The sequence below is a fragment of the Myiozetetes cayanensis genome, unplaced genomic scaffold, assembly GCF_022539395.1.
Source record: "Myiozetetes cayanensis isolate MyiCay16 unplaced genomic scaffold, myiCay2020 scf6-25, whole genome shotgun sequence".
Taxonomy (NCBI): domain Eukaryota; kingdom Metazoa; phylum Chordata; class Aves; order Passeriformes; family Tyrannidae; genus Myiozetetes; species Myiozetetes cayanensis.
In genome coordinates, this window is record NW_026087853.1 from 44,893,379 (window position 1) to 44,917,772 (window position 24,394).

The 24,394-nt window shown below is 43.6% G+C and overlaps 1 protein-coding gene across 5 annotated transcripts in view; it reads left to right on the forward strand.

The window, feature by feature from the left end:
* The window catches only part of TSPAN4 (tetraspanin 4), a 364,602-nt gene that overhangs the window by 158,499 nt on the left and 181,709 nt on the right, over positions 1 to 24,394 (forward strand). Inside the window, exons 1-2 of one of the 5 annotated variants that reach the window (XM_050337177.1) lie at positions 4,116 to 4,173; positions 5,762 to 5,841. In XM_050337177.1, the coding sequence (XP_050193134.1) occupies positions 5,779 to 5,841 (63 nt within the window). In that variant the 5' untranslated portion in view covers positions 4,116 to 4,173; positions 5,762 to 5,778. The other 4 variants (XM_050337176.1, XM_050337175.1, XM_050337173.1 and 1 more) reach the window with 4 other exon arrangements.

Sequence of the window (24,394 nt, forward strand, 5' to 3'; positions counted from 1 at the left end):
CAGTATTCAAAATGGGCAAAAGGAAGGCCTGATTCAATACCAACATGGTATTGAAATACTGGTTGGTTTCAGTGGATGGTTCCTTTGGGTCCAGAGGCATCACACACAGTCAGGCATGAGGAGGGAAAGTCCTGAACATGGAACAGGCAAAGAAGAAGCTGGGTCTGGAAAAACATGGTACACCAAAAGAGGAACCAAAGATGGACCAGGGGCTGAAGTGGGCCAGAAAGCAGCTGTCACCAAAATTATGGGAGAAGCAGGGTTTTTTTGGCATCCCTGGTAGAAAGTTTTGATGTATTAACCATCACTTGAGCTCAGAGTCCACACACAAAGCTTGCTCAAAGCTTGGCAGTGGCGATGCCCCTGCTTTGGGGTCAGGATCCAGCAGCACTCCCCAGCTGCAGCCCACCTGGGGTTTGGGACTGCTGCCTGTGCTCTCACGTGTACCTATTGCACATGCATTGCATGTACCCCATCCTGACTGGCCCGGGTGCCCATGACCCGTTAAAGGAGGAATGTTACCATGACCAGTGGAGGTGATGGAGTAGGGGCTGGCAGCGGGGACACTGAGCACAGCTTAGGAAATGGGGAGTAGATTTGGCTAAGGGAGAGGGGTCTGTGGTGGCTGCAAGCTTAGGTTGAGGTGGGAAGTGTGGGCTGAACACATAGGTGTGTGTCTTCAGGTGAAAGCTGAAGCCTCGGATGAGGCTGCTCAGAGAAAGGGTGTGAGGGATAACACAGTTAACAGATTTGCTGCTGATACCCAAACTTTTACACTTTACTGATGTCAGATGAACTCCAGGCAACAGAGTGCTGCCTCTCCTCTTTCAGGGGCAGGGTTCTGGCTGGAGATGTCGAAGGTTTACCAGCCCTTCACTCAGAGCAGCAGGGACAGAGTTGTTATAACCTAAATGGTAGCGTGCCACTGCAATCAATACAAATTGAACCTCTGCCGGAGAGATTGCACAGTGCCTGCTTTCTTGTGTAGAGGAATCAATATGAATTGGCCACAGGATGGGAATATACAGATGCAGTTAGGGAGAGAAAACGTAAATGTTAAGCAGAGGTGAACAGAGGTCACTAAGTCCAGTGATGTGGCTGTGATTTTAGGCTCAGTCATTAACAAAAAGTTTTGTGAAGGCTTCAGTTCACCTGCCCCTTGAGTCACCCTTATAGGCATAATGGCAATGCTTCCAAAGCACATTCTTCTTGGTTCATATATTACTTCATTGTTAAGCAGCTTAAATGTCAACGTGGGTCCTGGAATGTGCCTTTCATCCACTTTACACCAGGGATAGGAAAGAGCAGAGTACATCAGCCCTTCTCTTTTTGTTTTTTACCCACTTGCCATGCAGGATCTTACTCCATCACATAAGCATGTCATCCAGGCTATGGTTAGCCTGCTGGAACAACATTGCTATCTCAAGGATTTCCCATTTAGTTTAGTGATTCTGATTGGGTTTCCTAACGTGGAAGATGTAATAAAAAATGATTCTGGATCTGTATAATGTCTGTATCCTCAATGAATCTGTTTTTAATTAGTTGTTGGTATTGGCACGAGAAAGAAGAACAGCAAAGGTCCTGTCTGACCAACCTGATCTCCTTTTACGATCAGGTGACCCACCTGGTGGATGAGGGGAAGGCTGTGGATGTGTCTATCTGGACTTCAGCAAAGCCTTTGACACTGTCTCCCATAATATACTCCTGGAAAAGCTGGCAGCCCATGGCTTGGACAGGGGCACTCTGTGCTGGGTTAAGAACTGGCTGGAGGGCCGGGCCCAGAGAGTGCTGGTGAACGGGGCTGCCTCCAGCTGGCAGTCACCAGTGGTGTCCCCCAGGGATCAGTGCTGGGCCCAGTCCTGTTTAACATCTTTATCGATGATCTAGATGAGGGGATTGAGTCCATCATCAGCAAATTTGCAGATGACACCAAGTTGGGAGGGAGTGTCAACCTACCAGAAGGCAGGAGGGCTCTGCAGAGGGACCTGGATAGACTGGAGAGTTGGGCTGATTCCAACGGGATGAGGTTCAGCAAGGCCAAGTGCCGGGTCCTGCACTTTGGCCACAACAACCCCTGCAGCGCTACAGGCTGGGGACAGAGTGGCTGGAGAGCAGCCAGGTGGAAAGGGACCTGGGGGTGCTGATTGACAGGAAGCTGAACATGAGCCAGCAGTGTGCCCAGGTGGCCAAGAAGGCCAATGGCATCCTGGCCTGGATCAGGAACAGTGTGGCCAGCAGGACGAGGGAAGTGATCCTTCCCCTGTACTCAGCGCTGTGAGTGAGGTGAGGCCACACCTTGAGTATTGTGTTCAGCTCTGGGCCCCTCAGTTCAGGAAAGACATTGAGGTGCTGGAGCGGGCCCAGAGAAGAGCAACGAGGCTGGTGAAGGGACTGAGCACAAGTCCTATGAGGAGAGGCTGAGGGAGCTGGGGTTGTTTAGTCTGGAGAAGAGGAGGCTCAGGAGTGACCTCATCACTCTCTACAACTCCCTGAGAGGAGGCTGTAGCCAGGTGGGGGTTGGTCTCTTCTCCCAGGCAATCAGCAGCAGGACAAGAGGGCACGGGCTTAAGCTCTGCCAGGGGAGGTTTAGGTTGGATATTAGAAAGAAGTTCTTTACAGAGAGAGTGATCAGGCATTGGAATGGCCTGCCCAGAGAGGTGGTGGATTCACCATCCCTGGAGGTTTCTAAGATGAGGCTGGATGTGGGCACTAAGTGCCATGGTCTAGTAATCACAGTGGGGTTGGATCAAGGGTTGGACTTGATGATCTCGGAGGTCTCTTCCAACCCAGTTAATTCTATGATTCTGTGACTTGAGAACTAAATTTCACACTAAAGTGCCTTTGAAAAGTTGTCATTTCCAAGAGGTGTGCTAAGGGATGATGCTGAAAGGAGGCTGGAGTAAAAGTACCCTTATTGTATGGGTCATGCAGGACCCCTGCCTTCCTCGTGCATCTTCTGTATCTGTCTGAAATATATCCACAGTGTGTCGATGTTTATTACTTTTTATTTAAAAGCAACATTTAGAAACTCTCCCTTGTACCTCATATCTTTGCTTTATAAATTATTCCACCCATATTAAGGACTTAATTCTCCTAAGAATTGATGATTTCTTGCCTTAAGGGAAGGTGATATCAAGTGATTTCTCTTTTCTAATCCAGATAGCAATGAGATGCCTTTAGGGCTTCAGATGCCTAGTTTATAGTAAATATGCTGAATTCTCCTCCCTTACATGCAGTACCAGGGACACTCTTGTTAAATAACAGTTATCTGACTTGTCACTGTTTCAGCATAATTTGTGTGCTGAGAAAAACCATTTAATGTGAAGCTCTATGGCACAGGCATTTTTGTATACTGACAGGCAATGTAGAAAATATTTGAATCACCTTTGGTGTCTGTTGCCAAACTGGTCTAGTTGCAATAGAGACGAGGAGGAAGGTTGGAGACAGAACTGTCTGATGCCACAGGAAAAATCAGTGATATATTGGAAACTCAGTGTGAGAACAGATCTGCTTCCGTGGGACCGTGTTTATGTGCTAGGAAAGGAGGACTCCTTTATGGGGACAGAGTTTATACCGTGCAGGAAAGGGAGGGAGGGAAGAGTAGAAAACTGACTTCCCTTGGGGCTATGAAGTGTCTCTAATTTCAGGGGCAGGGAAATTAAAAAGTAGAAAAGCTGTAAGTTATCAAAGTTGTGGAAATAGATGGCGCAGGAGTTACTACCCTCGGGTTTTGTGCTCAAGTTCTTTCTCTCTAAAGCTTGCACCAGGTATGGTCAGTGTATTTATAGTTTGTGGAGGAAATGAAGAGAAATAATTAGACTCTAGGTTTGCAGTTTGTAAATTAACAGAATTAGAGGGTAGTTTGCAAGGGTGATCTGCTCAGGCTATGTGCATAACCAGCTCATTTTACTTTTACTAATTTGTTCTTTAATTAATTGGTGCCTGTGTCTCTCAGTTTGTGCTGAGACTTGCAAGATGCTTCATGCAAGAAACCTGTTTTCATCTTGATTAATTCTCTGCTGGGGCAAGCCTTTTAAAAAATATTAGCCAGCCATCTTTTCACTTGGCTCCAGTAGCATACAGCCAAAATCAAAGGGCAGACAGAGGAGGAGAGGAGGAAGGCAGAGACAGGCCAGCCCATTTCGCAGATCAGAAGTGGCACTACAGAGACAAGTGAGTTACTTTCACAGGGAATTCGGGGCAAAGATGGTAAATGAGTCTTGCTTTCCTGAGTGTTAATACTGTAATTCCCCCAGTTTCAGTAAGATTTTTTCCTTTCTGAAAAAGTTGCGTGTGGCAGATTTTCAGCTCTTTACTGCCGGTGGGAGCTGTCAGATTTTAGAGAAGTGCTCCCTAGCGTACCGAGCATGATGCCGATCAGTACCTTACCTGACAGGGGGACAAATGAGCTGGCCATACATTGTGCTGAGTGATGATTCTGTGGGACTGAGCGAATTAGGAAAATCCCGGTGATGGATCTGCAGCGGAACAAACAAGCCTTCCGGCAAGGGGAGCACTGCCTGTCCTGACCCCAGCATCCCCCTGACAAAGCATCCCCAGCGCTTATGCGTGCGAAATCTTTGCACTGGTTACTTATTCCCGATCCTTTCGGCAGCGCGGTCGGTGTGTCCGGGCAGCCCCTCAGGACCCACCTGCACCAGGTTCGCTCTCCGTGCCCAGAGTTTCGGAGCGGGGTGGGGGGACCCGCGGCCCCGAGACCTGCCCCGGGCGGGGGTTCCCGCCGCATCCCCGTGCGAGGGGGTGCTGCCGGTCGGCAGGGTGTGGGTCGGGGTGTGCCCGGGGCCGGGGCCGGGCCGGGCCGGGGCAGGAGGGCGCGGCCGCGGGCGGGCCGGGAGCGCCATTGGCGCGGCGCTCGGAGGAGGGGCGGCCGCGCCGGGAATGGAGCGGCGGGGCTGGCGTGCCACGGGCTCCCGCCGCGGGAAGGGCATGCGGGCATGCTGAAAGTGAGCTCGGCGTCTCGGGGCAGAGCGATGTGGCGAGGAGGAAAGGGCCACGGGAGCTGCTTGCCTTTTGGATAATACCTGCCCCTGCCGCGGGTCTTGTGCAGCGGCGCTCTCTTGTTTGCGTGTGGCATGCGGAGCCGGGGTTTTATATGGCATTTGGGAGCCGAGCGAGGTCACACTTCCTTTTTTAAAAATTCTTTGCTTTGGGTACAGTGTATCTCTCTGTGATTTTTTCTTCCCTGGTAGCGGGGTGGGCCGGGAGGGACGATTGTGACAGTGACGGGAATGTTTACTTGTGCAGAAGTCTTTCTCATGTGGAAGCACGCTGCTCCCTAACTCCTGGCTAAGCAGACTTCAGTTCACCAACTTTGCTGCCGTACAGCAGACATAACTCCTTGACAGGATGGCAGACAAAAGAACAGCTGGCGCAAAGCAATAGGGGATTCATAGCAAGGAGGAGGGAAGAAGATCGCAGACCTTTCACCCGCGCCATCGACGCCCGGCAGCTGTCAGAGCAGCAGTGGAAGGGACAGCTGAAGCCACCATGCGCAGGTCTAGCACCGATGAGTCGACCTATCACAGGAGCCCTTCCCTGGACAGCAAGGATTACAGTTTCCCAAATGGCGCCTTTCGTCGCTACAGCAGCATGTATGGTGGCCAGTTTGGGGCTGCCAGCAACTCTTTCTTTGGATTCCACACCAACCCAGGCCCAAAGGCCACCAAGGCTAAGTACACGTCCCCCAAGGGAAACAAGTACGTTGTCTTTTACCTGGATCTCTCATTTATTTTTCTCCTAGAACTGAAGAGGTGCAGCATGGCTCACAACTGCCTGCAGTGTATCAAGTACCTAATGTTTGTTTTCAACCTTCTCTTCTGGGTGAGTACACATTTGAAACTGCGAGACGTTTTGTGTCTGCTTACTAATGGAAGGTGAACTTGTTGCTTCTTTAAAAGTTTAAACTTGGAAGTTGAACAAAGTGGTGTCTGGCCTCTTTAATTTTTGTAGACAGCCTTCTGAGGATTTCCTTTATCCTCATTTCCTGACCCTCGACTGCTTTTGAAAACTGTGATACAAGGCAAGAGAATGTGTTTTTAGAGGCCAGTTGCATGAATGCCTTTATCACTTTGTTCCAGTGGGAGCTGTACACTCTTTTTTGTGCCCTGATCTTTCATTCCCATGTGTGCTTGCCTCAAAAGTCATGCATAGTCCTACAGAAATCGCTGAGGCCATTCATGATTGGAGAGTTGAGCGCATACTTATGTCCACTGTTGTATTGCAGGTGGCACACTTGGTACACCACAACATTAAAGCCTGTGTCAGGAATGTCCAGGTAATCGCACTCTGTCCCAGTCAGTGATAGGTCCTGGCATTGCCATTCCCAGTTGAAGACATGGCTCTGAAGGGTGGAGGGTGACCAGAGCCCTCCTCACTGCTTCTGAGGCTGCTACTCTGTGGAGGAGCTTACAAATCCCTACGAGGCATGCGTGTGTCAGGAGGACACATGGATGTGTCTCCACATCACCTTTTTAATAACGGAGGTGGCTGTCAGCAACACAGTGATTGGGCATTTCACTCCCAGGAAATGGAGCATAGGCTGTAGCCGGAGACTAAAGAAGCTCACTGGGGGGTTCAGGTTTTTTCCTGTAAAAAAGGGAGTAGCACGATTGCTAGGGCAGGAAGTGGTTTCTAGTTCAGTGTCTCCTGTCCAGGATCCTATGTGGGAGGGTCTGTTGCGAGATCATCAGGAGGTGCCTTTAAATGGCTCGTTCTTCCCAAGTGGTTTATTAACATGCTGAGGGAAATAAGGCATATTGTAAAGTGACGCCACTTCTGTCCTGTCACTTAAGGAGAGGGTACGTTTGCAATTGTATGTTACCGTGTCTGTATTACTGATTGCCTGTGCTCTCATGAATTGGTGGAGGTACACGGAGTGAGATGCAAAGAGCTGTTCTCTAGTGTGCACTGCTGTACAGCTGTTTAAAGCCAGGCATGCTGCAGTGCATCAGAAAACACGAAGTGCACGCAACTTCTGCTGACCTGAGTCATACCAGGGAGTCGGGGTGTAATAAACTACTTCAAGTCCACTGAATTGGCATAGTACTAACCAGAGCTTTGAAACACAATGAGGGTGCTATCTTTATGTCCTAAGTAAGCTGGTAGGAAGAGTGTTTGTAAGACTGCAGTGTGTCTTTCAAGGCTGGCTCTGATTGCTTCTGCTTTCCTAAAAATTTTCTAGTATTTATTGCAGGTTTCCCTGGACCTTTCTGGAAAAGATGAACATTATCTTTCTTGTTCTTTTAAGCCTTGTGCCTCTACTGACTGTCCCTGGTCAAGATTATAACACTGACAGCCAGTTGAAGCGTATGCTAGAGAGAAGCAATTGGGTGCTGGCATTAATAGCTCTTTTCAGGACTGGGCACGGCACTGCCACAAAGGATACAGGCATTCTGAATCCTCTTACAATATTCATCTTCCACTGAAGGGTATACATGTGTTAAGAAGAGGTACTGCTTGCAAGTAGTGTGTGTGTATTTACAAAGGCAAAGTGGCACATACTAATTTATCTTTGGCATGCTTTTCAGTAGGAAAGCTTTAATCCTTTGAGAGGAAAGAGAAGGGTTTTGTCTTCCCCCTGATGATGTCAGAACTATTCTAAGCTTTGCTTGGAGGGAGAGAAAAGACAGGGGTCCCAAAAAGAGAATAACTGTGTGTCAACAGGGCTCTTCATGAAGAAAGCATAGGATCAGGGGGTGGGTGGTGTCAAATACTGCAGCACGATTTCTGTTTTGTTTCCCTTTCACATGCTACCTGCACAGCAGGAGTGATTGATGATGATCGTGTCCAAATGAGGTTTGCACAGCATGTAGTTATAATAGATGCAGCTCTTCACCTTCTCACGGTGTAGAAAGTAACTAAAATGGACGATTTTTAAAAGTACTGGCTTAAGCTTAGTAAAAACAGAAAAAATTTTCCATTTCTAGTGATCAAAAATCTTAGAATGATTACAGTTTGATGATGCTGTTGTTTTGTTTTCCATCATGCTGTCAGTTATCTGTCATATTTTACTTTGTGAAATTAAAGGAAAAGCATCTCTGCAAGAAAACAGGATTTCTCTTTGCCTACATGATCACGGAAGTTTTGCTGGCTCCACCTTTCCCCTCCACCCTTCTCTAGGTGGTTGATTAGTGACAGACAAGAGTTTAAGTAAGAAGAGGACTTTTTTTCTTTTTCATGCTTTGACCTCCAAATAAAAACTGCAGCTATTTTCATGTATTGAGAGCAGTCATTACATTAAATGAATTAAATGCCTATTATAGGTTGTTCCTGCTTTTTATTGTTTTGAGCAAATGCTTTGATTTCCTTCAGAAATCATATTTTCTTCTTCCTGTTCCTGTTCATTAACTCTAGTACATCTTGTGCTTCCCTACAGCCTATTTCCTAGTACTTTCAGCTATGTTTCCCACAGTATGGCAGAAAAACAGTCCTCAGCCCTGTGCAATTCCAGTGGGATTGGTACTGCATTTCTGAGGAAAAAAGTCCTTTTCTTAGGATACTGGTGAATTTATAAGAAACAAAATCTCTGAGACCTTGATTTTAAATGTTCCTGGCAGGCTTTGTTGTGTTAGGTGGTGCGCTCATGCTGTAAAATTTTTAAGAGCTGTCATATAACTGTGAAAACAGAGCGAATTTCTCCTCCCCTTTCTGATGGTTAAAGGGAAAACAAAGCTCCTTCTCAAGTGTCAGAGGCTGAAATGCCCTGTCAGTGTTGGTGCTGAATCAGTCCATTGGTACAGCAGACTAGCAGGTTATTACATGTAGAGAAAAAAAGTGGATACTCCTAGAATAGCTCACTTCTTCATGGAGAGTCCTGTGCAAATTGCTCTGGGGTATTAAGATACTGAAACACAGGCAAAACATTAATAGAGAGCAGCACTGCCACTCTAATGGGAATTGCCATTCAGAGGCTATTTCCTGGAGTATTGCCAGGTGTAGAGGAGCCATTATTGTATCACTGCACTGGTTTGTAAGCTCCCAGAATAACTTTTGTCACCTGATACATCATACTTGTCTGAGTTCATTCATTTTTATGGACTTTGATTTTCATTTGTTGGATTGCTGAACCCTCGAGACTGAAGATCACCTCAGATGATTGCAGAGCAGACTATTTTTATTTCATAATGAAATATTCGTATTTCACTGTGAAATACCCAGGGAAGAACATTTGTTTTCCTCACTCTGTCCTCCGGACATCCAGCGTTTTTTTACAGTCAGTAAAAGAAACTGTTTTCTTTCTGTGCTTTTAATCCAAGGCTCTGCTTGCCTTCTTTTTTTGTTGTTGCTGTTAGGAAAAGGTGGGATATATCCTGAAGGCTGAGAGAGTGCTATAGAAAGAAAAAGGTCATCCCCTTAATCCCCTTGTCTTATGCTGCATTCCCTCTTGCTTTGACTTCTAGCTCCCAAACCTCCAAGACTCAATAAAGGAAATGCACTAACTCTACTTGTGTTGCCGGTGCCTTGTGCTTTCCTTAGATCCCGTGCTAGGGAATACTGGCTAGATTGGTAGCCATTTGCCCTTCAAATAATTGAATACCTTTATCTGACTCTTCAGATAGTGCTTTAACCAATAGAGAACTTCAGTAAAGCATGGGGTTTGCAGAATGCTTTTGTTAGAAGTTATAGAGGGGAGACAGCAACAAAAAGAAAGAAGGCAAAGAAGTTTATTTTTATCAAACTTACCATCAGTCATTTCTGTGCCTGTGTCTCCTTTCTGTTGTTAAAACATACTAAATTTGTATGCATTACAAAGCAGTCAAAACCTTCAAAAAGTTATATCAAGGCTCTGATTCCATTGGGTAGGCTACCAAAGACCCAGGGGAATAGTCTCTGGTAGCTTGAAAACTTGGGAGTTGCCATCTGCTGGACACTCTGTGGCTGGGATGAGCAGCTGGAAGTCTGCTTTCCACCTTTCTGGATGACAAGATGAGGCAAGGCACTTTGCTTTCTTTTGCCATTTGTTCAGTAATAAATTCCCAAATCATACAGCCCTGGGAATGCTTTATCTTGGCTTGTGAGTCACAAAGTGCAAATCTGAAATGTATGGAAACACTGAGCCAAGGAAGTGGCAGGTGGCAATACTGAATGCACAAGGATCTTTGTGGAGAAAACCCAAGAACATATTGAATCTTATTCCAGGGTCCAGCTATGGGTCTCCTGCTCTGGCTTTGCTGCTGTTGATGCTTCATGGACCCCAGTTTAGGAAGCTCTTCCCTAATGAGTCCTGCTGGCCTGGGGCACAAGTGATACTGCCAGCAGTCAATCTTTATTATTTGTATGTAAATGGAAAGAAGGAGGGGGAGTAATGAAAATGAGAAGTCCCTTATTACTGGGATATTCTTCCTTCCTTGCACTTCAACTTCAGTGGCACAGGTTGTCTTACAAGAACTGTACAAAAAAGTTATAATACGTGCAAGACCAGGCAGGACTGCTGGAAAAAGGAACAGCTTGATGTGAAAATGCACCGTGAGCAATGGGTTGTGTTTGAGTGATCCTGGCCAAATTTGACCAGAGGGTGGAAGCAGAGGGGTGTCTCTTCGTTTCTTGGTACCTTGGGAAACCAACTGATATTATTAGCTTGAGAAGAGCTATTAGCTGGAAGCTAGAGAATTTTGTAAGAGAAGCAGCTGATTTTATTGAGGTGGATTCCTTATCCTTCATTTGCTTCTTCCATCAGTCAGCTGAATGAGATTGATGGCTGAAACAGCCAGAAACTCCACAGATTGTTAGTGGCTGAGGACAGCAATCATTTTGTGGTTATACTTGGCTGCAGTCTCAAGTTTGTGGAAAAAAAATTACCAATAGAGCAGTAAGTAATTTTAAAAGCAGGCCCCCCATTTCATCATCATTATGTGTACATGTTCGGCTCTGATGGGCAAGGGCTGCCACTTATCCATGGAGCTGCTGCAGGTCATTGTGCAGGGTAGACAGTCATGTGTTTACCAGTTGAGTGGTGCTCTGAGAAGAAAGTTTGATTAGAAATAAGACAGGCTGTGTACTTCCAAATGTATGAGAGGAGGAAAATATGTGACAAACACAAACTTGATTAATCAGCAAAACAGACTTCGCTTTTGTGTAATTAAAACATGTGAAATGACACGCCAGAATGTCATTTTCTCTAACTGCCTCTGAGTCTCTGATTCTCCTTTGTTACTTAGCCCTTCCAGAAAACTGCTCAGTCTGATTGACATCTTATCTCTGCTTCTGGCTTTCTGAGGGCTCTCTGAGGATGTATTTTTAAGAAGCATTGCTTTTAAAGAAAGGAGAGTCATTTGATATGGGAATTACAGACTTCAAAAAATGGCATTTCCGTGAGAAGCAGAACTATTGAGAGCTGATATCAAGTGTGAGAGAGAGATGATTGTACTACCTGATGTCTGATTTGTACAGGCACCAATTAGAGCTTTTCCCATAGCAGCACCATTCATACAGTCTCTTTGCTGTGTGGATTCTGATGTCTAATAGGGATTTGGGATCATGCTGGAGTCTTATCTCCCAGTGAAGGCATTGCTAAGGACTGCATTTGCTATCTAAATGCATACCTTCTGAAAACTTTTAAGAAGTTAATGACTTTGAAAGAATGCATATGTGTCAAATCAGGCTAACAGTGATCAGTGTTATTCATGGGATACTCAGCCAATTCCTTTCCATAATATCTTTTTCCTTAGGAAACCAGGTTCAAAGGGCTGTTCATAGAGAAGAAAAAAATTGCTCTAAAGTTGACCATATAATAGATGCCATCTTCAGGTTGCTCACTGTATGCCACGTCATGCATCTGTTGCTCATGACAAGGAGTAGTTTCCTAATGTTATGTCTGTTTACTGTCATATTGATAAGATTTTGGCCACGAGTATTGGCAAGGACTAAGCACCTCACTTTACAGGTTTTACTGTCAGGTATATCCCCTGTCCCTAACTCAGGGTTACTGGTAGTACAAAAAAATGAGGAAACCCATCAGTGAGCAGACCCACAGGATAGGGCTTGGTGCTGTTGTGGACAAACTGGCCTTTTTAAAGCAATGAGTGAAAAGGCTGCAAACATAATTCCCTCTTCTGAACAGTGACAGATACTAAATCTGTTGCAACCAATGCTTTGAACTACACAGAGGAAGAACCAGGCAGGTGAGATAATTTCTATCTATTCCTCTTCCTCCGTCTCTTGGCTTGAAAAATTTTGAAGGCTTGCCAGTGCTTCTTTCTTGCGCAGGATTTCTCATCGCTGGGGACACGATCAAAGTGAGAGTTACTGCTACAATAGATGCTGTCACCTCACATTTTATTCTGCCCATGTATTACATCCTTTTCACCCCCTCTGAGACACTATTTTAGAAGAATAACCTTTTGGTCAGGGGATTGGTTGCAACTCTGTACCCACAGAGTATCTAGAAGAGTAAAATCCCAGTCTTATTTTGTCTCCAGATGCTACTGTTTAAAACATGATAGCTATTAATACTGCAGTGTGGTTTATTTATTTAGAACATAACTTTTAGCTAAGGTTGCAAATCTGTACAAGTTGGAAAAATATACAGTATCTATATAAAACATATAAAGACACTTCTCTCTGGTATTTGTAGTGCAAAGTGAGCAGTGAGAGGTCAAAAATGAAATGTGGAGTTGAATGGAATGAATTCTGCATACTCATACAGATTGGAGTCAGTAAATTGTATTTCTTAGTACTGTCCTGTAATTGTTTCTCCAGGAAATGTTAAACCATCACAGGATGCTACAGAAGTAAATGAAATTGAAATTGCACTCTGTAATTAGACTGTCATACTGTAACACATCTTAAATCTATCTTCAACAGAAAAACTAACACCCTCCAAAAAACCCTCCCAACCTGATTCAAGTGTGAATGCATGCAGAGCCGTATAATTCAATATGTTTCAACTGAGACTTGTTCTACAGATGCCATGCATTTGAAATAGTAGTTTGAATGAGACAGAAGGTTTGATACACAAGGACAAAGGACTAGAATGACTCAGTGTTGTGAGTTTTTATGCACAGGTTTTCAGGACTTTGGGATGTTTATTTTGGTTTTTGTTAGTTTTGTTTTGATTTAATTAGTTGGTTGTGGTTTTTTCCCCTGCTTGCTTTTCCAGATTGCTCATTTCCTTGGCCATAACAACTTTGTTTGTTTTCAGATACTTTGAAAGTAGTGCAGCAGCAGCTATTGATCTATGTCATCTTAGTGCTGGAGTCCTTCTGAGCTGTATGGTTTAGGGGTGGCTCTAAATCTGGATCAGCATAATCCATACTGGCTTATTGTATTATTACTTTGTCTAGTTTTGTTTCTGCTCTGCACACTATGTGGTACTTGTTCATCTACTCTTCTCACAAGCTTCTTCATGTTTTCTCCCCATTTCATCCTTTACAGGAAAATTCCGATTTACAAAACCTTCACTTTCCCTTCCAGCTGTATTGTGTAAACTCCTTCTTGAGAAATCATGTGCTGTGATGCCTGTGAACGTTCTATCTGATGACCATGGAATGATAGTGATTTATTAGTGCTGATGTTGTTTATTGCCCATAGTCGTTGCACATACTTTTAGTTTTTTCTATGTATTCCTGGCTCTATCACTGGTGACTTTGATAATGTAGAGGCCTCTGGATATAACTTACAGTGGGAATGAGCTTTCATGGCTTTCCTTTGTAGTCACGCTTTGTTGATAAAACTACGATATGTTTGCTCCTACTCCCATTTAGATAGACAGTCGTCTTACCCCTGTGCCTAACAGGATTTAGTTTGAGACCTGGAGAACAAGGAAAACTCTGCTGTGAGGGAGGGAAACCCAACCAATGACCTGCCCTTCATGCAGATGTCAGTTTGCACTTTATTTTTTGTATGAAGTTCATTTTCTTTTTTCCCTAAGTGGCTTTCCTTTGCCACAGTGACCAAATTTAATGATGAAACAGCCAGCACAAAGTGCAATGCTTGGAATTAAACAATTTAAATCTCTTATTTTAAAAAGGCTTAGCACTTAGGAACAAAAATCTTATTGATTTAATAAGTGACTGTGTGGCAGGCCTGTGGTGGGATTATAAAGCCTTCACATAACCTTCAGCTACACCAGCAAATTGTGCTCGTGCCAAGAAGGCTTGTTTTCTCCAGAGAACTGGTGTAGGCTGTAATGACAAAAAGTGCTTTTCCTAGTGTTAGCTGTTCCCCCAGTAGGGGCTTTGCTGGTTTAATATGCAGACAATTGGGGTTTTAGCCCACAAGGTGTAAGAATGGTGATACTCTCTCTGTGCCGCTCTTGGACAGTGTGGGGCCCAAAAAGGCAGAATGGAGCTGGGTAAAGGGAAGGTGAATGTTATCTGTAGGAAATGAGATTTTGTTGTGACTCAGTGGCCATGTGCTTAACCTGTGCAATAGCATGAGGAGCCACTACCCTGTGAGTTGTGAGCAATATGCTTTCCCCAGCAGCAGAAAGGAAAGGGGCAAGAGCTTAATCTCCGAGGAAAGAAAGTAGCCAGCAGCTTCTGTGGTAAAAGTGGCAAAATTAGGTAATATCTTGAACTTTATACCTCCTCCCTCCTTCTTCAATTACCAGTGGTTTACCCTTGTTGTCTATACAATATTTAGAAGGGAGAGCACAAAGAAGTTACATTCTCAGTAAATACGTTCATTCACTACTCTACGACACCAAGACCAAGTACCTCTTGGTGCTTCTGTGCTTGGAAAGGCTCAACTAATGGCTTCCTCCATAGGAGGCAGTTGAGGGCCTTCACAACTTCTAAGGGTTTTTTCCCCTCCCATGCTGTTGTCTCTCATTAGTGGTACTTGCAATTTCTAGTCTTGTCACAGTTCCTGTGACAACCTGGGAGTCCCTGTAGTAGTGGGAAGGGTGCAAGTCTCCTTGGGAAACACCATACATGAGTGCCTCTGGTTCTGTTGAACACTGTATTTTTCTCTAGGTCATCTTGCTGTAGAGCATTTCTTTGACGTTGATGATGGCCTTTACTCCCTCAGTATTCACCAGTGGCTGTTCTGAGGGTATATTCTGGATGAGATGGACTTACAACTCTTCTGTAAAACGCGAAACAGAGCTCCAGTTTGTCCTGAACTACTTAAGCATTCCAAAACCCTTCTCGGTTGTCTTTCAATAACAATTTTTTAACATCTTGTTTCCTCCCAGTTGAAACTAGAACTTTAGATGTGGTTATTCATGGTCATTTTATTACATTACTTTTTTTCTAAAGTCCCCCTACAAATTGACCTTAAGTTATGTGCTATCCACCACATTGCTTCTGACAAGTTTGCAAATGTTAGTAAACAAACTGCCTTCGTACTGACCAGTTGAACATTTGTACTCTTGTTTTGTTAGTGACATTCATCCAGGGTTGTAGGACAAATTGGTTATTTATGTCTGAATAAATCTTTTCACTAATCCATTTGTAGCAGCATGGGAAGGAGCTGAGGGTGACACATTTAATACCATTTTCTTGAACGAAACAATTGGAACTCCTGATATGAATCGAGTTCCACTGCCACTTGCAATCTGTTACAAGTTTCAGTCCTTGAAGGCCAGAGTTTTAACACATCCACCATCTGCTTTGTACTTACTATATTAATGCAGAATGCTTGGTTGTTTTAGAATGACTCTGCAAACTAAAATAAAGAGCACAGAAATGGTCTAATGCATCCTATATACATGTGCAGCCACTACCAAGGATACAAAGAGGCGTCTTTGGACATGAAAAAGTGGACATCGTTTTGTTGTTTATTCATGAGTCACTTCATGACCTCCAACCATGAGACTTTTTCACTTTTGTAAGTATATTAGTATTTTTCTGACATTCGCAAGCCCCAAACACTGTAGTAATAGAAGTCTGGTGCAAAAAAGGAGGCAACCTTGAGAACTTTTTGACTGGTCTTTCAGTGCAAAGAAAACCAGGAGCAGGTTGAGTGTGCACGATCATTGTAGCCATGTGTATCATTTACCGGTTTTTATGATTCCGTGTCTTTTGTCAGTGGTGGGATTCAGTTTGTACCATGGAGAAGATGCTGATTGTGTCTTGCACTGCTTTGGTGCCCTTGCCCTCCTCTCCCAGTGGCAGATGTGCTAAGGGATCTCCATTTGTCTCTTGGTTGGTGTGTTTGAGCTCGGTGTCACAGTTGGAGCACACAGGTTTGCTGCTTCTCTTCGTAGTCAGGCTTCCTGGTGCTCCTTACTGCAGAAACCTGGAAGTAGAGGTAAATATGATCACAGTGGTTTTGGTAAACAAAGTGGGACGAGTCTGTAAAGCTCCAGGCTAAACTCTTGCATCCCTTTTCCTTGTCAGTATTGTTGAATTCTGCAAAGGCACGATAACATGGCAGCAAAACAATGCATCGTTCAGGGGGATCATATGGCTCATAGAATTATTGCTCCAGTGACACAGGGAGGTCTCAGGTTCAAGTTAGAGGCAAAGAAACAGCATAGTGGGTTAAGATCTATTTATTTGAAATAAGCATCACTGAAATCCTGTGTGTAATTTATGACAGCTTCCATTTGTAATATTTGGGTAAATTCACACAGGACCTGAAACATTGTTACCATACTCCCACCAGTCTGTCTTCTTGAATATGTTCCTGTGTGTTACTTACAGTATTTATCCCTTCTTGCTCTCCAATTTCCCTTTGTAAATAGGTTTTAGGTAGATAATTCTTGGAGAAAAATCGACTAACAGTCACTGAGAAAAATGTCCTGTAGCTAAGGAGAGCGTGTGTCTCCACTTATGGTACTGGTTAAATTGTAATCCTGAAAAAACACAGACTGGACAGTCCCATTTTTTTCCACTGCTGACACTAAAGGGCTGTTTCAATACTCTAGGAAAGCCTTAGATGAAATTCTTGCATTTTCTATGTACTGAATTTCTTTCTGCCTTCATTTCTCAGCAAATACTCCATGGGCTTTTCAAGATTAAGGCACTGGTCCTTCATCAAACACAGGTTTTGTTTTCCTTTGGTTTCTTAGCTACTAGTACTTTCCTCTAAGGTTCCACTTGCTCTATCCAGAAGTTGCAGTAGAGCTATTATTTCGAGGCTGGAGCTTGGAAACACTTCATGCTTTGTCACTGCAGTTGAAATTTCTCTCTCCGAAATAATATCCAACCCATTCAGTTCCTGGCTTAGTATTTTTAGCACAAGCTGCTTACTGTTACATGTCGACTTACCTGCAATAGCAGTGTGGATTTCCTTGTGCGTGTATGAGGAGCACTCCCTTTTGAAACCTAATCCATTTTAGTAACTTGATAATTCTGATGTGAAATTAGGAAAATGGCAGAAGGCACTTCATTTTAAATCTCACACCTACTAGCTGGAGTATATATATCTGTATATATGTAGTACTTTGTTATCCTCTGTGCTTGGCACTTGTATCTTGTTTTCCACGATCTCCAAATGTAAGTGACCAACTAAGAAATATAAATTGTCTGGCACATTCTTCTTCAGTTGGCTGTACTTTCTCATGTCACTCTCTTTCTGAAAGAAGATGATTTTCATTTCATGTGTTTTTTACAACTTCTGTATACACTGCCATTTTTTACAGTCCCTATGGGATTTGCCTTTGACCCAATGTTCATTTGGATTGTCAGATTGTCACATCAAAAGCACACCCTCACATTGTTTCGTTCACGACATGCTTCTGTTCATGAAACTTGCATGTAGGTGATAATATTACAACTCCTTGGCATATATGTAGAATGAAAAGTTATTAATTATAAGAAAGAAAATTGAAAGCAATAAGGGGTGTGATACTGTATACGATTTGGTGCCGCAAGTGCACTTATCCTCCATCGTGTGACCAAGCAGCTGCACAAATGCCCCATTTGCTGCTGGTGAGATCTGAGCCAGACCTTGGTGCTTTAGAGTCACATTTGATCCCATCAGTACCTGATTTTGGATTACTTCCCTTTGCCTACCAGTCGTGAGTTAATCCTCTTTGTATATCATCTGGTTTTGTCATAACTGACAGAACTCTGCTAATTTCTTTATTTCAGCCACATGTTGAGGTTTGGGGATCTTTCCATGTCTATACAAGTGGAAAGGCTCTGTGACCACACGGTGTCTGTGGGCTGGGGACTCCATAGGATTCACATAGTCTTGGCACGTGCTTTGCTGTCTGCTGGTGTAATAGGAGCTGTTAGGTTGCACAGCAAGTTACAGGCTTAAGTCCCCATTACATTCGGTAAAACAGTCATCTTTTTCTCATAACAGATATCATTAGCTATTATGTACTGTTTCAGTCGCTCAGAAGAGGTGTCAAATCTTCCACTGAATTACCAGACAGGTCCAGATATCAGTCCTGTTTAACCCTTTTTCTGACTGCGTGGCAGGTTGCCCACAGATCCAGTGCTTCACACAATACTTTTAATTTGATTTTTGGTTTTGTCTCTGCAGCTACACCTGCTTTGTTATGTTCCTTAATAGGGCTCTTGCCCTTACTGCCAAATGCTTTGCCCTTTCTTTCTAAACAGTGGGGAAGCTGCAGGGGCACAGCTGGTTTCCCCGTAACTGTGATGTGTTAGTTAGCTCCAACCCTCTAAACCTCAGCTACCCATGGACTCTACTGCAAAGTTTATGTGACTTCTGCTGCAGAGGACAGGGCAGACACTGCAGGGGGGCTCAGATGGTGCTTAAAAGCCTGTCACTGTGCTGCACTGGGCTGTCCAGCCTATGGCTCATGAACCACAGGCACAGGTGCCTTCTGGTTCCTACTGCAGGAGTTGTCACGGGGACCACTACAGTGGTGTATGTGTTTTGGCTTTCAGGCTGGTGCTGGTCAATACTTGTACCTCTGCCTCTGTACAGGCAGTGGCAAGAAGGGGAGGGAACAGAGCCTGTCTGTGGTATTACAATTACAGGGTCAAGTACAGGCTTGCTCATCTTGGCACTAATGTTGCTGGTGGCATTTGCCAGAGCTTAGTAGGGATGTGGTGGTGTGTTCTGTTATATGCAAGTATCATGGAATGAGTCTATTTTCCAGTATACAAAGAAGTAGGATTCGTAAGATAGAGCTGAGCTTTATAAAAGGGACAGTAAAAAGATTTTACAAGTTTATCAAAGTCTTAGGTGCATGTTCAGAGATCTCCAGAGTCTTCTGAAAATTTTAAAAATACTTCACTGTGACAATTCAGTGCTGCTGCTGACTTTGTCCTGAGCTGGCCAAGCAGATGCTTAAAAAACTCTTGAAGAGCTATAGGAAGAAACAGCTGGATGTTCACCCCAGACATTCGCTCATTTTGTGCAGGATGTAGAATCATTTTGTTTTATCTGGGTGGTTTCATCACTGCATACATGTGTGTGTGCATGTGTATGAGAGAGTGAGATAACTGAGCTTTTGTGAGTGGGTGTTCAGTTTTGGCTAACAAAGTCTTATTTCACTTGGGATTTGGAAAAACAAGTGACAGCTGTGGGACTTAAAAGATCTGCCAGGTTTGGAAGCTGTAATGATTACACCAGCACAGTAGGTGTATATATTACACAGGTGTATTTTGTTCTGGGGGAAAAAATATTCATCAAGTTATATGAATATTTAGAGATATTAGGAGAAAATCATATACATTTTTGTGAGATAAATGGTACAAGTTAAGAGATGAGAGTTTTAAGAGGGATATAATACAAAGTGATTACTTTATCAAGACCCATAGGTCATGGAATAGAAAATGCCAGTAGACTTTTTTTGCAGGCTATGTGTAGGGAAGGAATTCACAAACCAGGCTATTTATCTACTGTTACTTATTTGAAGCTCTTTTTGATAAAACAGAAGATTATCACTAACATTACTGGGGAAATCTCAAAAGATTCAAAACAAACAGTTTCCTTTTCCATCCAATTAAAAACAATACCCGAGGCATGAAGATAAATACATTTGTTCTCAGAAAACCACATGAGCAATACCATCAAAGAAAATCCTTATTTCTATATAGTTGTTTTAAAATCAATACGGTGAGCTTAGTCTTGGCCTCTGCACAGCCACCATTACTATTTAGCTCATCTAACAACAGACATTCCAGGCTATTAACACCAGGTTAGTAGGTGTTCCAGAAGAGAAAAAAATTGTCAGATGTTATAACTGGAAGTGAGGGGATTCTAAAAGAGTTGTGTTCTGGGTCTATGACATTTAGAGTGTACAGTTATATACATAGGTAGGAGGGGAAAAAAAAGGAGGGTGTTTGAAGAGGCTATATGTTTCTTAACTTCTGGAGAGCCTGCACATTTTACTTCTATAAGATTCTTCCACTACTTGGTCATTAACTACTATATAATTTCTGTGATTGGGAATGACTAGGTCATCCATACTGGGGAGAGTTTTCTTGTAGTGACACTTTTGAGCCTGGCATGTTCAAAAGGACTAATATGACTTAAATAACCATGTCCTGTTGAATTTCCCTTACAGCTGGACATGTTTTAAGTTCTTTGAAGTTTTATTCCAAGCCTCTCTCCTCTACCTGCAGAAGACAGGAGGAGCCTTGCCCTTGCACAAGGCATCTGTGACATGAATTCAAGAAAGCGGGTCCTCAACCTGTCTCATTCCAGACTCGTGTGATTCTCTTAGCAAATGTCAAGTCTGAGCAGAAGTGTTAACCATCTTTTGTGTGGTGTCTTATAATCCAGGATTTATGTGAAAGGCAGAAGGCTGAAGTAGTTTCAGTAGTCTTAGATGCTCTACTTCTTGTTGTCTGATTAAGTCCCTTTTTTCATGTGAGAAAAGCCCTGAGAATGGCACAGCAAGACTGAGTTTTCTTGTAACATTGTGATAACTTTTTGTCAGATTGCGTTTAATTTTCACCTCCTACCTGTGCTCCTACTGCTGCATTGGGTGGTTTTTTTAAAACTAGAAAAAAAGCTCTGCTTAAAAAACAGCTGCAGAGGGTTCGAACTTCTTGTGTTTTGAATAATTTGAGTAACTTTTATAATCTGAGAAGAACATATCTGCAATTTTACAACCTACAGTAGAGAAATATCACTGTTGCACTGCTTGTGTAGATGCTGCTGGGCTGGCAGGCATCCTCTTACTGCTTCACAGGTCCCTGCTTTGGGAACTTTCCCTTTCTGGCCTCAGTTTTTGCTCTTTTGTCTTTGTTGGCAATTTACTTTGTCTCTGCAGGTACACATTGGTGGGTTTGTTCTTTAGATAGTGTTGACAGGGTTTTCCTGGTTTTCTTTTTTCTTACCTCAGTTGTATAGACTGTACTCGCCTGTGTTTTGAGAAGAAGCACCTAGGGCCATTGAACTGGAGGACCTGTGTATCCCCAAGGAAACATTATTAATGAGCTGTCTCTTAAGTTTTTCCCTCTGCCCTGGTTGTTTGTCTCCATTTGGTAGGTGCTCTCTTCTAGGAAGCCTTAAACTTGCTATTTGCTTTTTTGAAAATGTTATTAATGGAGCAGGAAGTTGTATTATTGGCTTCAACTTTATAGTTGCCTGTGACACTCTAGAGGGTTTGTGCAGTGATCTAGATATTGTTTATACCTGACAGTCTTTTTTAATTACCTTTGATCTGAGTTTTTAACTGTTCCTTCTAATCTACTACCTGTAAGCCTGACAGACGGATCATACAACTGGGAGAGTTTAATTGTGCTATCAGGCAGAGCTGAATAAGCTATTAAAACTGTTTACTCATGAGTTACTTGACCAGATTTGTAAAATGTGAAAGCACCTTTACAGAAACAATATAAAATATAGCATAAATGTGGAAACCTCAGCACTTGCTGCCTCCACTTTAAATTGAGTGTTTTAGAGGAGCACATGCCTGTTAAATAGCATACCAGAGTCACAGGGACAGTGGCGTGGTTTTGCCCACCAGCCAGCCCCTGGGGCTGAGGATGGTTTTGTCCAAGTAGATTTCCAGAAAAAGGCCAATCAAAAGTGTTACTAACGCCTTTGCTAATTATATATTTAAGAAAACGGAAGAGAAGCGTGTTGTGCAGTTGAAATTAAGTAGCCATGTAGGAGAGGCAGCAGGCCCCAGGTGGGGGCCAGGCCTCCTCCTCCCCTGGCCCTGGGCCAGGGGCAGGTGTGGCACTGAAGCCCCCCTTTCTCTCCTGTAAGAGAGTAGAGAAAAAAAAAATTAGAGAAGAACTGACTGCTTGGATGAGAAGCGCTGCAGAAGAAATTCTGGCAGAGAGAGGTATTCAAGGCCAAAGCTGCAGTAGGAGAGAGAAAAGAGAAGTTCGAAGGGGGGGCTGTTTCTCCCCCCTCTCTTGCTCTCTCTCTCTCTCTCTCTCTGTTCAGCAGGGAAAAGACTGAAAAATAAATCCCTGCCACCTGTGGAAGTTTGTTGGGGTGAGGAGACCCCCATGCTGCTTGTGGAAGAGCCTACACTGGAGTAAGTGGATGCATAAAGAAGCTGAGACTTTATGAGAGACCTGAGGTGAAGCAGAGTCCTGTTGAAGATTTGTGACCCTGAGGGAGGCTTACGCTGGAGCGAGACGGCTCGGGTAAGCTTGGGATCTCAGTGAGAGATCCATGCTGGTTGCTGGAGATTGTGACCCTGAGAGAACCTACGCTGGAGCGAGATGGTCCGGGTAGGATGTTGGGATCCATTAGACCCATGTCGGAGAGGTCAATCAAAGACTGTTCTCTCGTGGGAAGGGAACCCTCAGGAAGCAGGGGTGGACTCAAAAGCCATTATCCCCTGTGACCCTGTGGTGAAGATCCATGGTAGGCAAGTGTCCCCTTGCAGTCCATGGAAGAGAAAACCTTCAGGGCCTGGGTAACCCCCCAGCCTCCGGTCTTAGCCCAGGAGGGGGGTAGGTCCAGCCCTGGGGCTGACACAGAAGAGAGAGAGAGAGAGAAAAAGTTCCAGCTGCGGCAAATTGGAGTTGTCGTCCTAGAGATAACAGAAGAAGAGCTTTAGAGTGCTGCAGAGTTACTGAAAAGACCTAGAGCTCCAAGAATGGAGAAAGAGACTGCTTCTCCTCCTGGACTGATAAAAAGGTGGGAAAGATATTTCTGTAAATACATAGTACTTTTACCTAATTAGAATTGTTGTAGATATAGTTCTTTAGGTTTTTATCTTGCTAGTAATAAATGTTAATATTATTTTCCCAAATCAGGTCTCTTTTGTCTGCATAAACCTTCTCTCAATTTATAGTAATTGTGTGTGGGGTGAGACAAATTGACCCAGAGCAAAACCACGACAGAGGCAGCAGCGGTGCTGTATTTTGGAGCGAGTCCCTAACAAATCCTTAATTTTGATACTTTGGCAACATTTTGTGTAAATAGGTGTCAAGATGCTTTTTATTTTTCTTCAAGTGAAAGTGGCAAGTGATGTGCTTCTATACCCTCTCCTATGTAATTTGTGTGAGTTTTAGAAGCTATGGGTCACTTGGTTGTGAAAGTCATTTGTCTTCAAAGGGTTAAACATGCCAGTTCCTGTGGAGCATTCTTCATGCTTCTTTTAGCCATGTCATCTTTGATGGAAGTGCTATGGATTGTGATACCAAACCATGCTCCTTTAGTTGCACATATGATGCAACTTTTGATTACTGAGAAATTATGTCACTAGCTCGGGCTGTTGGAGACAGACCCTTGTGCCATCATCACTCATTGTCGGAAGAAACTTGTGAGTAGCAGGAATATCTTAGGCATGTACAGAATTAGGTGTTGAGGCAGTGAGGGAGGACAGGAGTGCTGAGAAGCAGATTGGGAATTTGCATGTATCATTCACAATTGAAAAGTGTAACCTCCATTTCTTTGTAGCTTTCATTTTTGTGTCTTACAAAGCAATTACTATTTATCATTCTCAAACCTTTCATCAACAGCACTTATCACAGCTCTTGCCTGCACAGTGATTTCCTCTCAGCACATCTTTGAGGAGAACTAGTGACACTGCTGCAGTCTGCTTACTGCTCTGAATTGCCTTGATTCTGTGTGTTTTACCCAGCATTTTCCCTACTGATGTCAGCTTCTCCTTACCTACTTTAGGGAAAAGATCCTAAGGAAAGTTTGCTACTGACAGTACCTTTGCAGAGGTGGCTGCTCATCGGAATGTCTCCTTTCTCTTTGTCTACAGGAGTCGATTTAAACATTTCCTTTGGATGGTTTCATTGCAAATGATTTTTATTTTTGTTATTATGATTGTTCTGAATCCACATAAGCTGGATCCTCAGCCTTTTCCCTTTTATTTATGTGGCATTCATTTTTCATCACACAAGCAATGCTGCACTTGATCAGACAAGCGTTGTCTAATCTGAAGCCTGTGCCAGACACCTCAGAAGAAGGTGCAGAAAATCTAAAATAGACAATTATTCCAAATTGTTGATGGTTATTTTACCTGGGGATGTTGAGGTCATGTATATAAAGCCCAGAATGGTGTTTCAGTTCTGTTGACATCAGTGTGAGAAGTTCTGCAGTTCCAGTAAAATCTGGGTTTCATTGGCAATTTCTA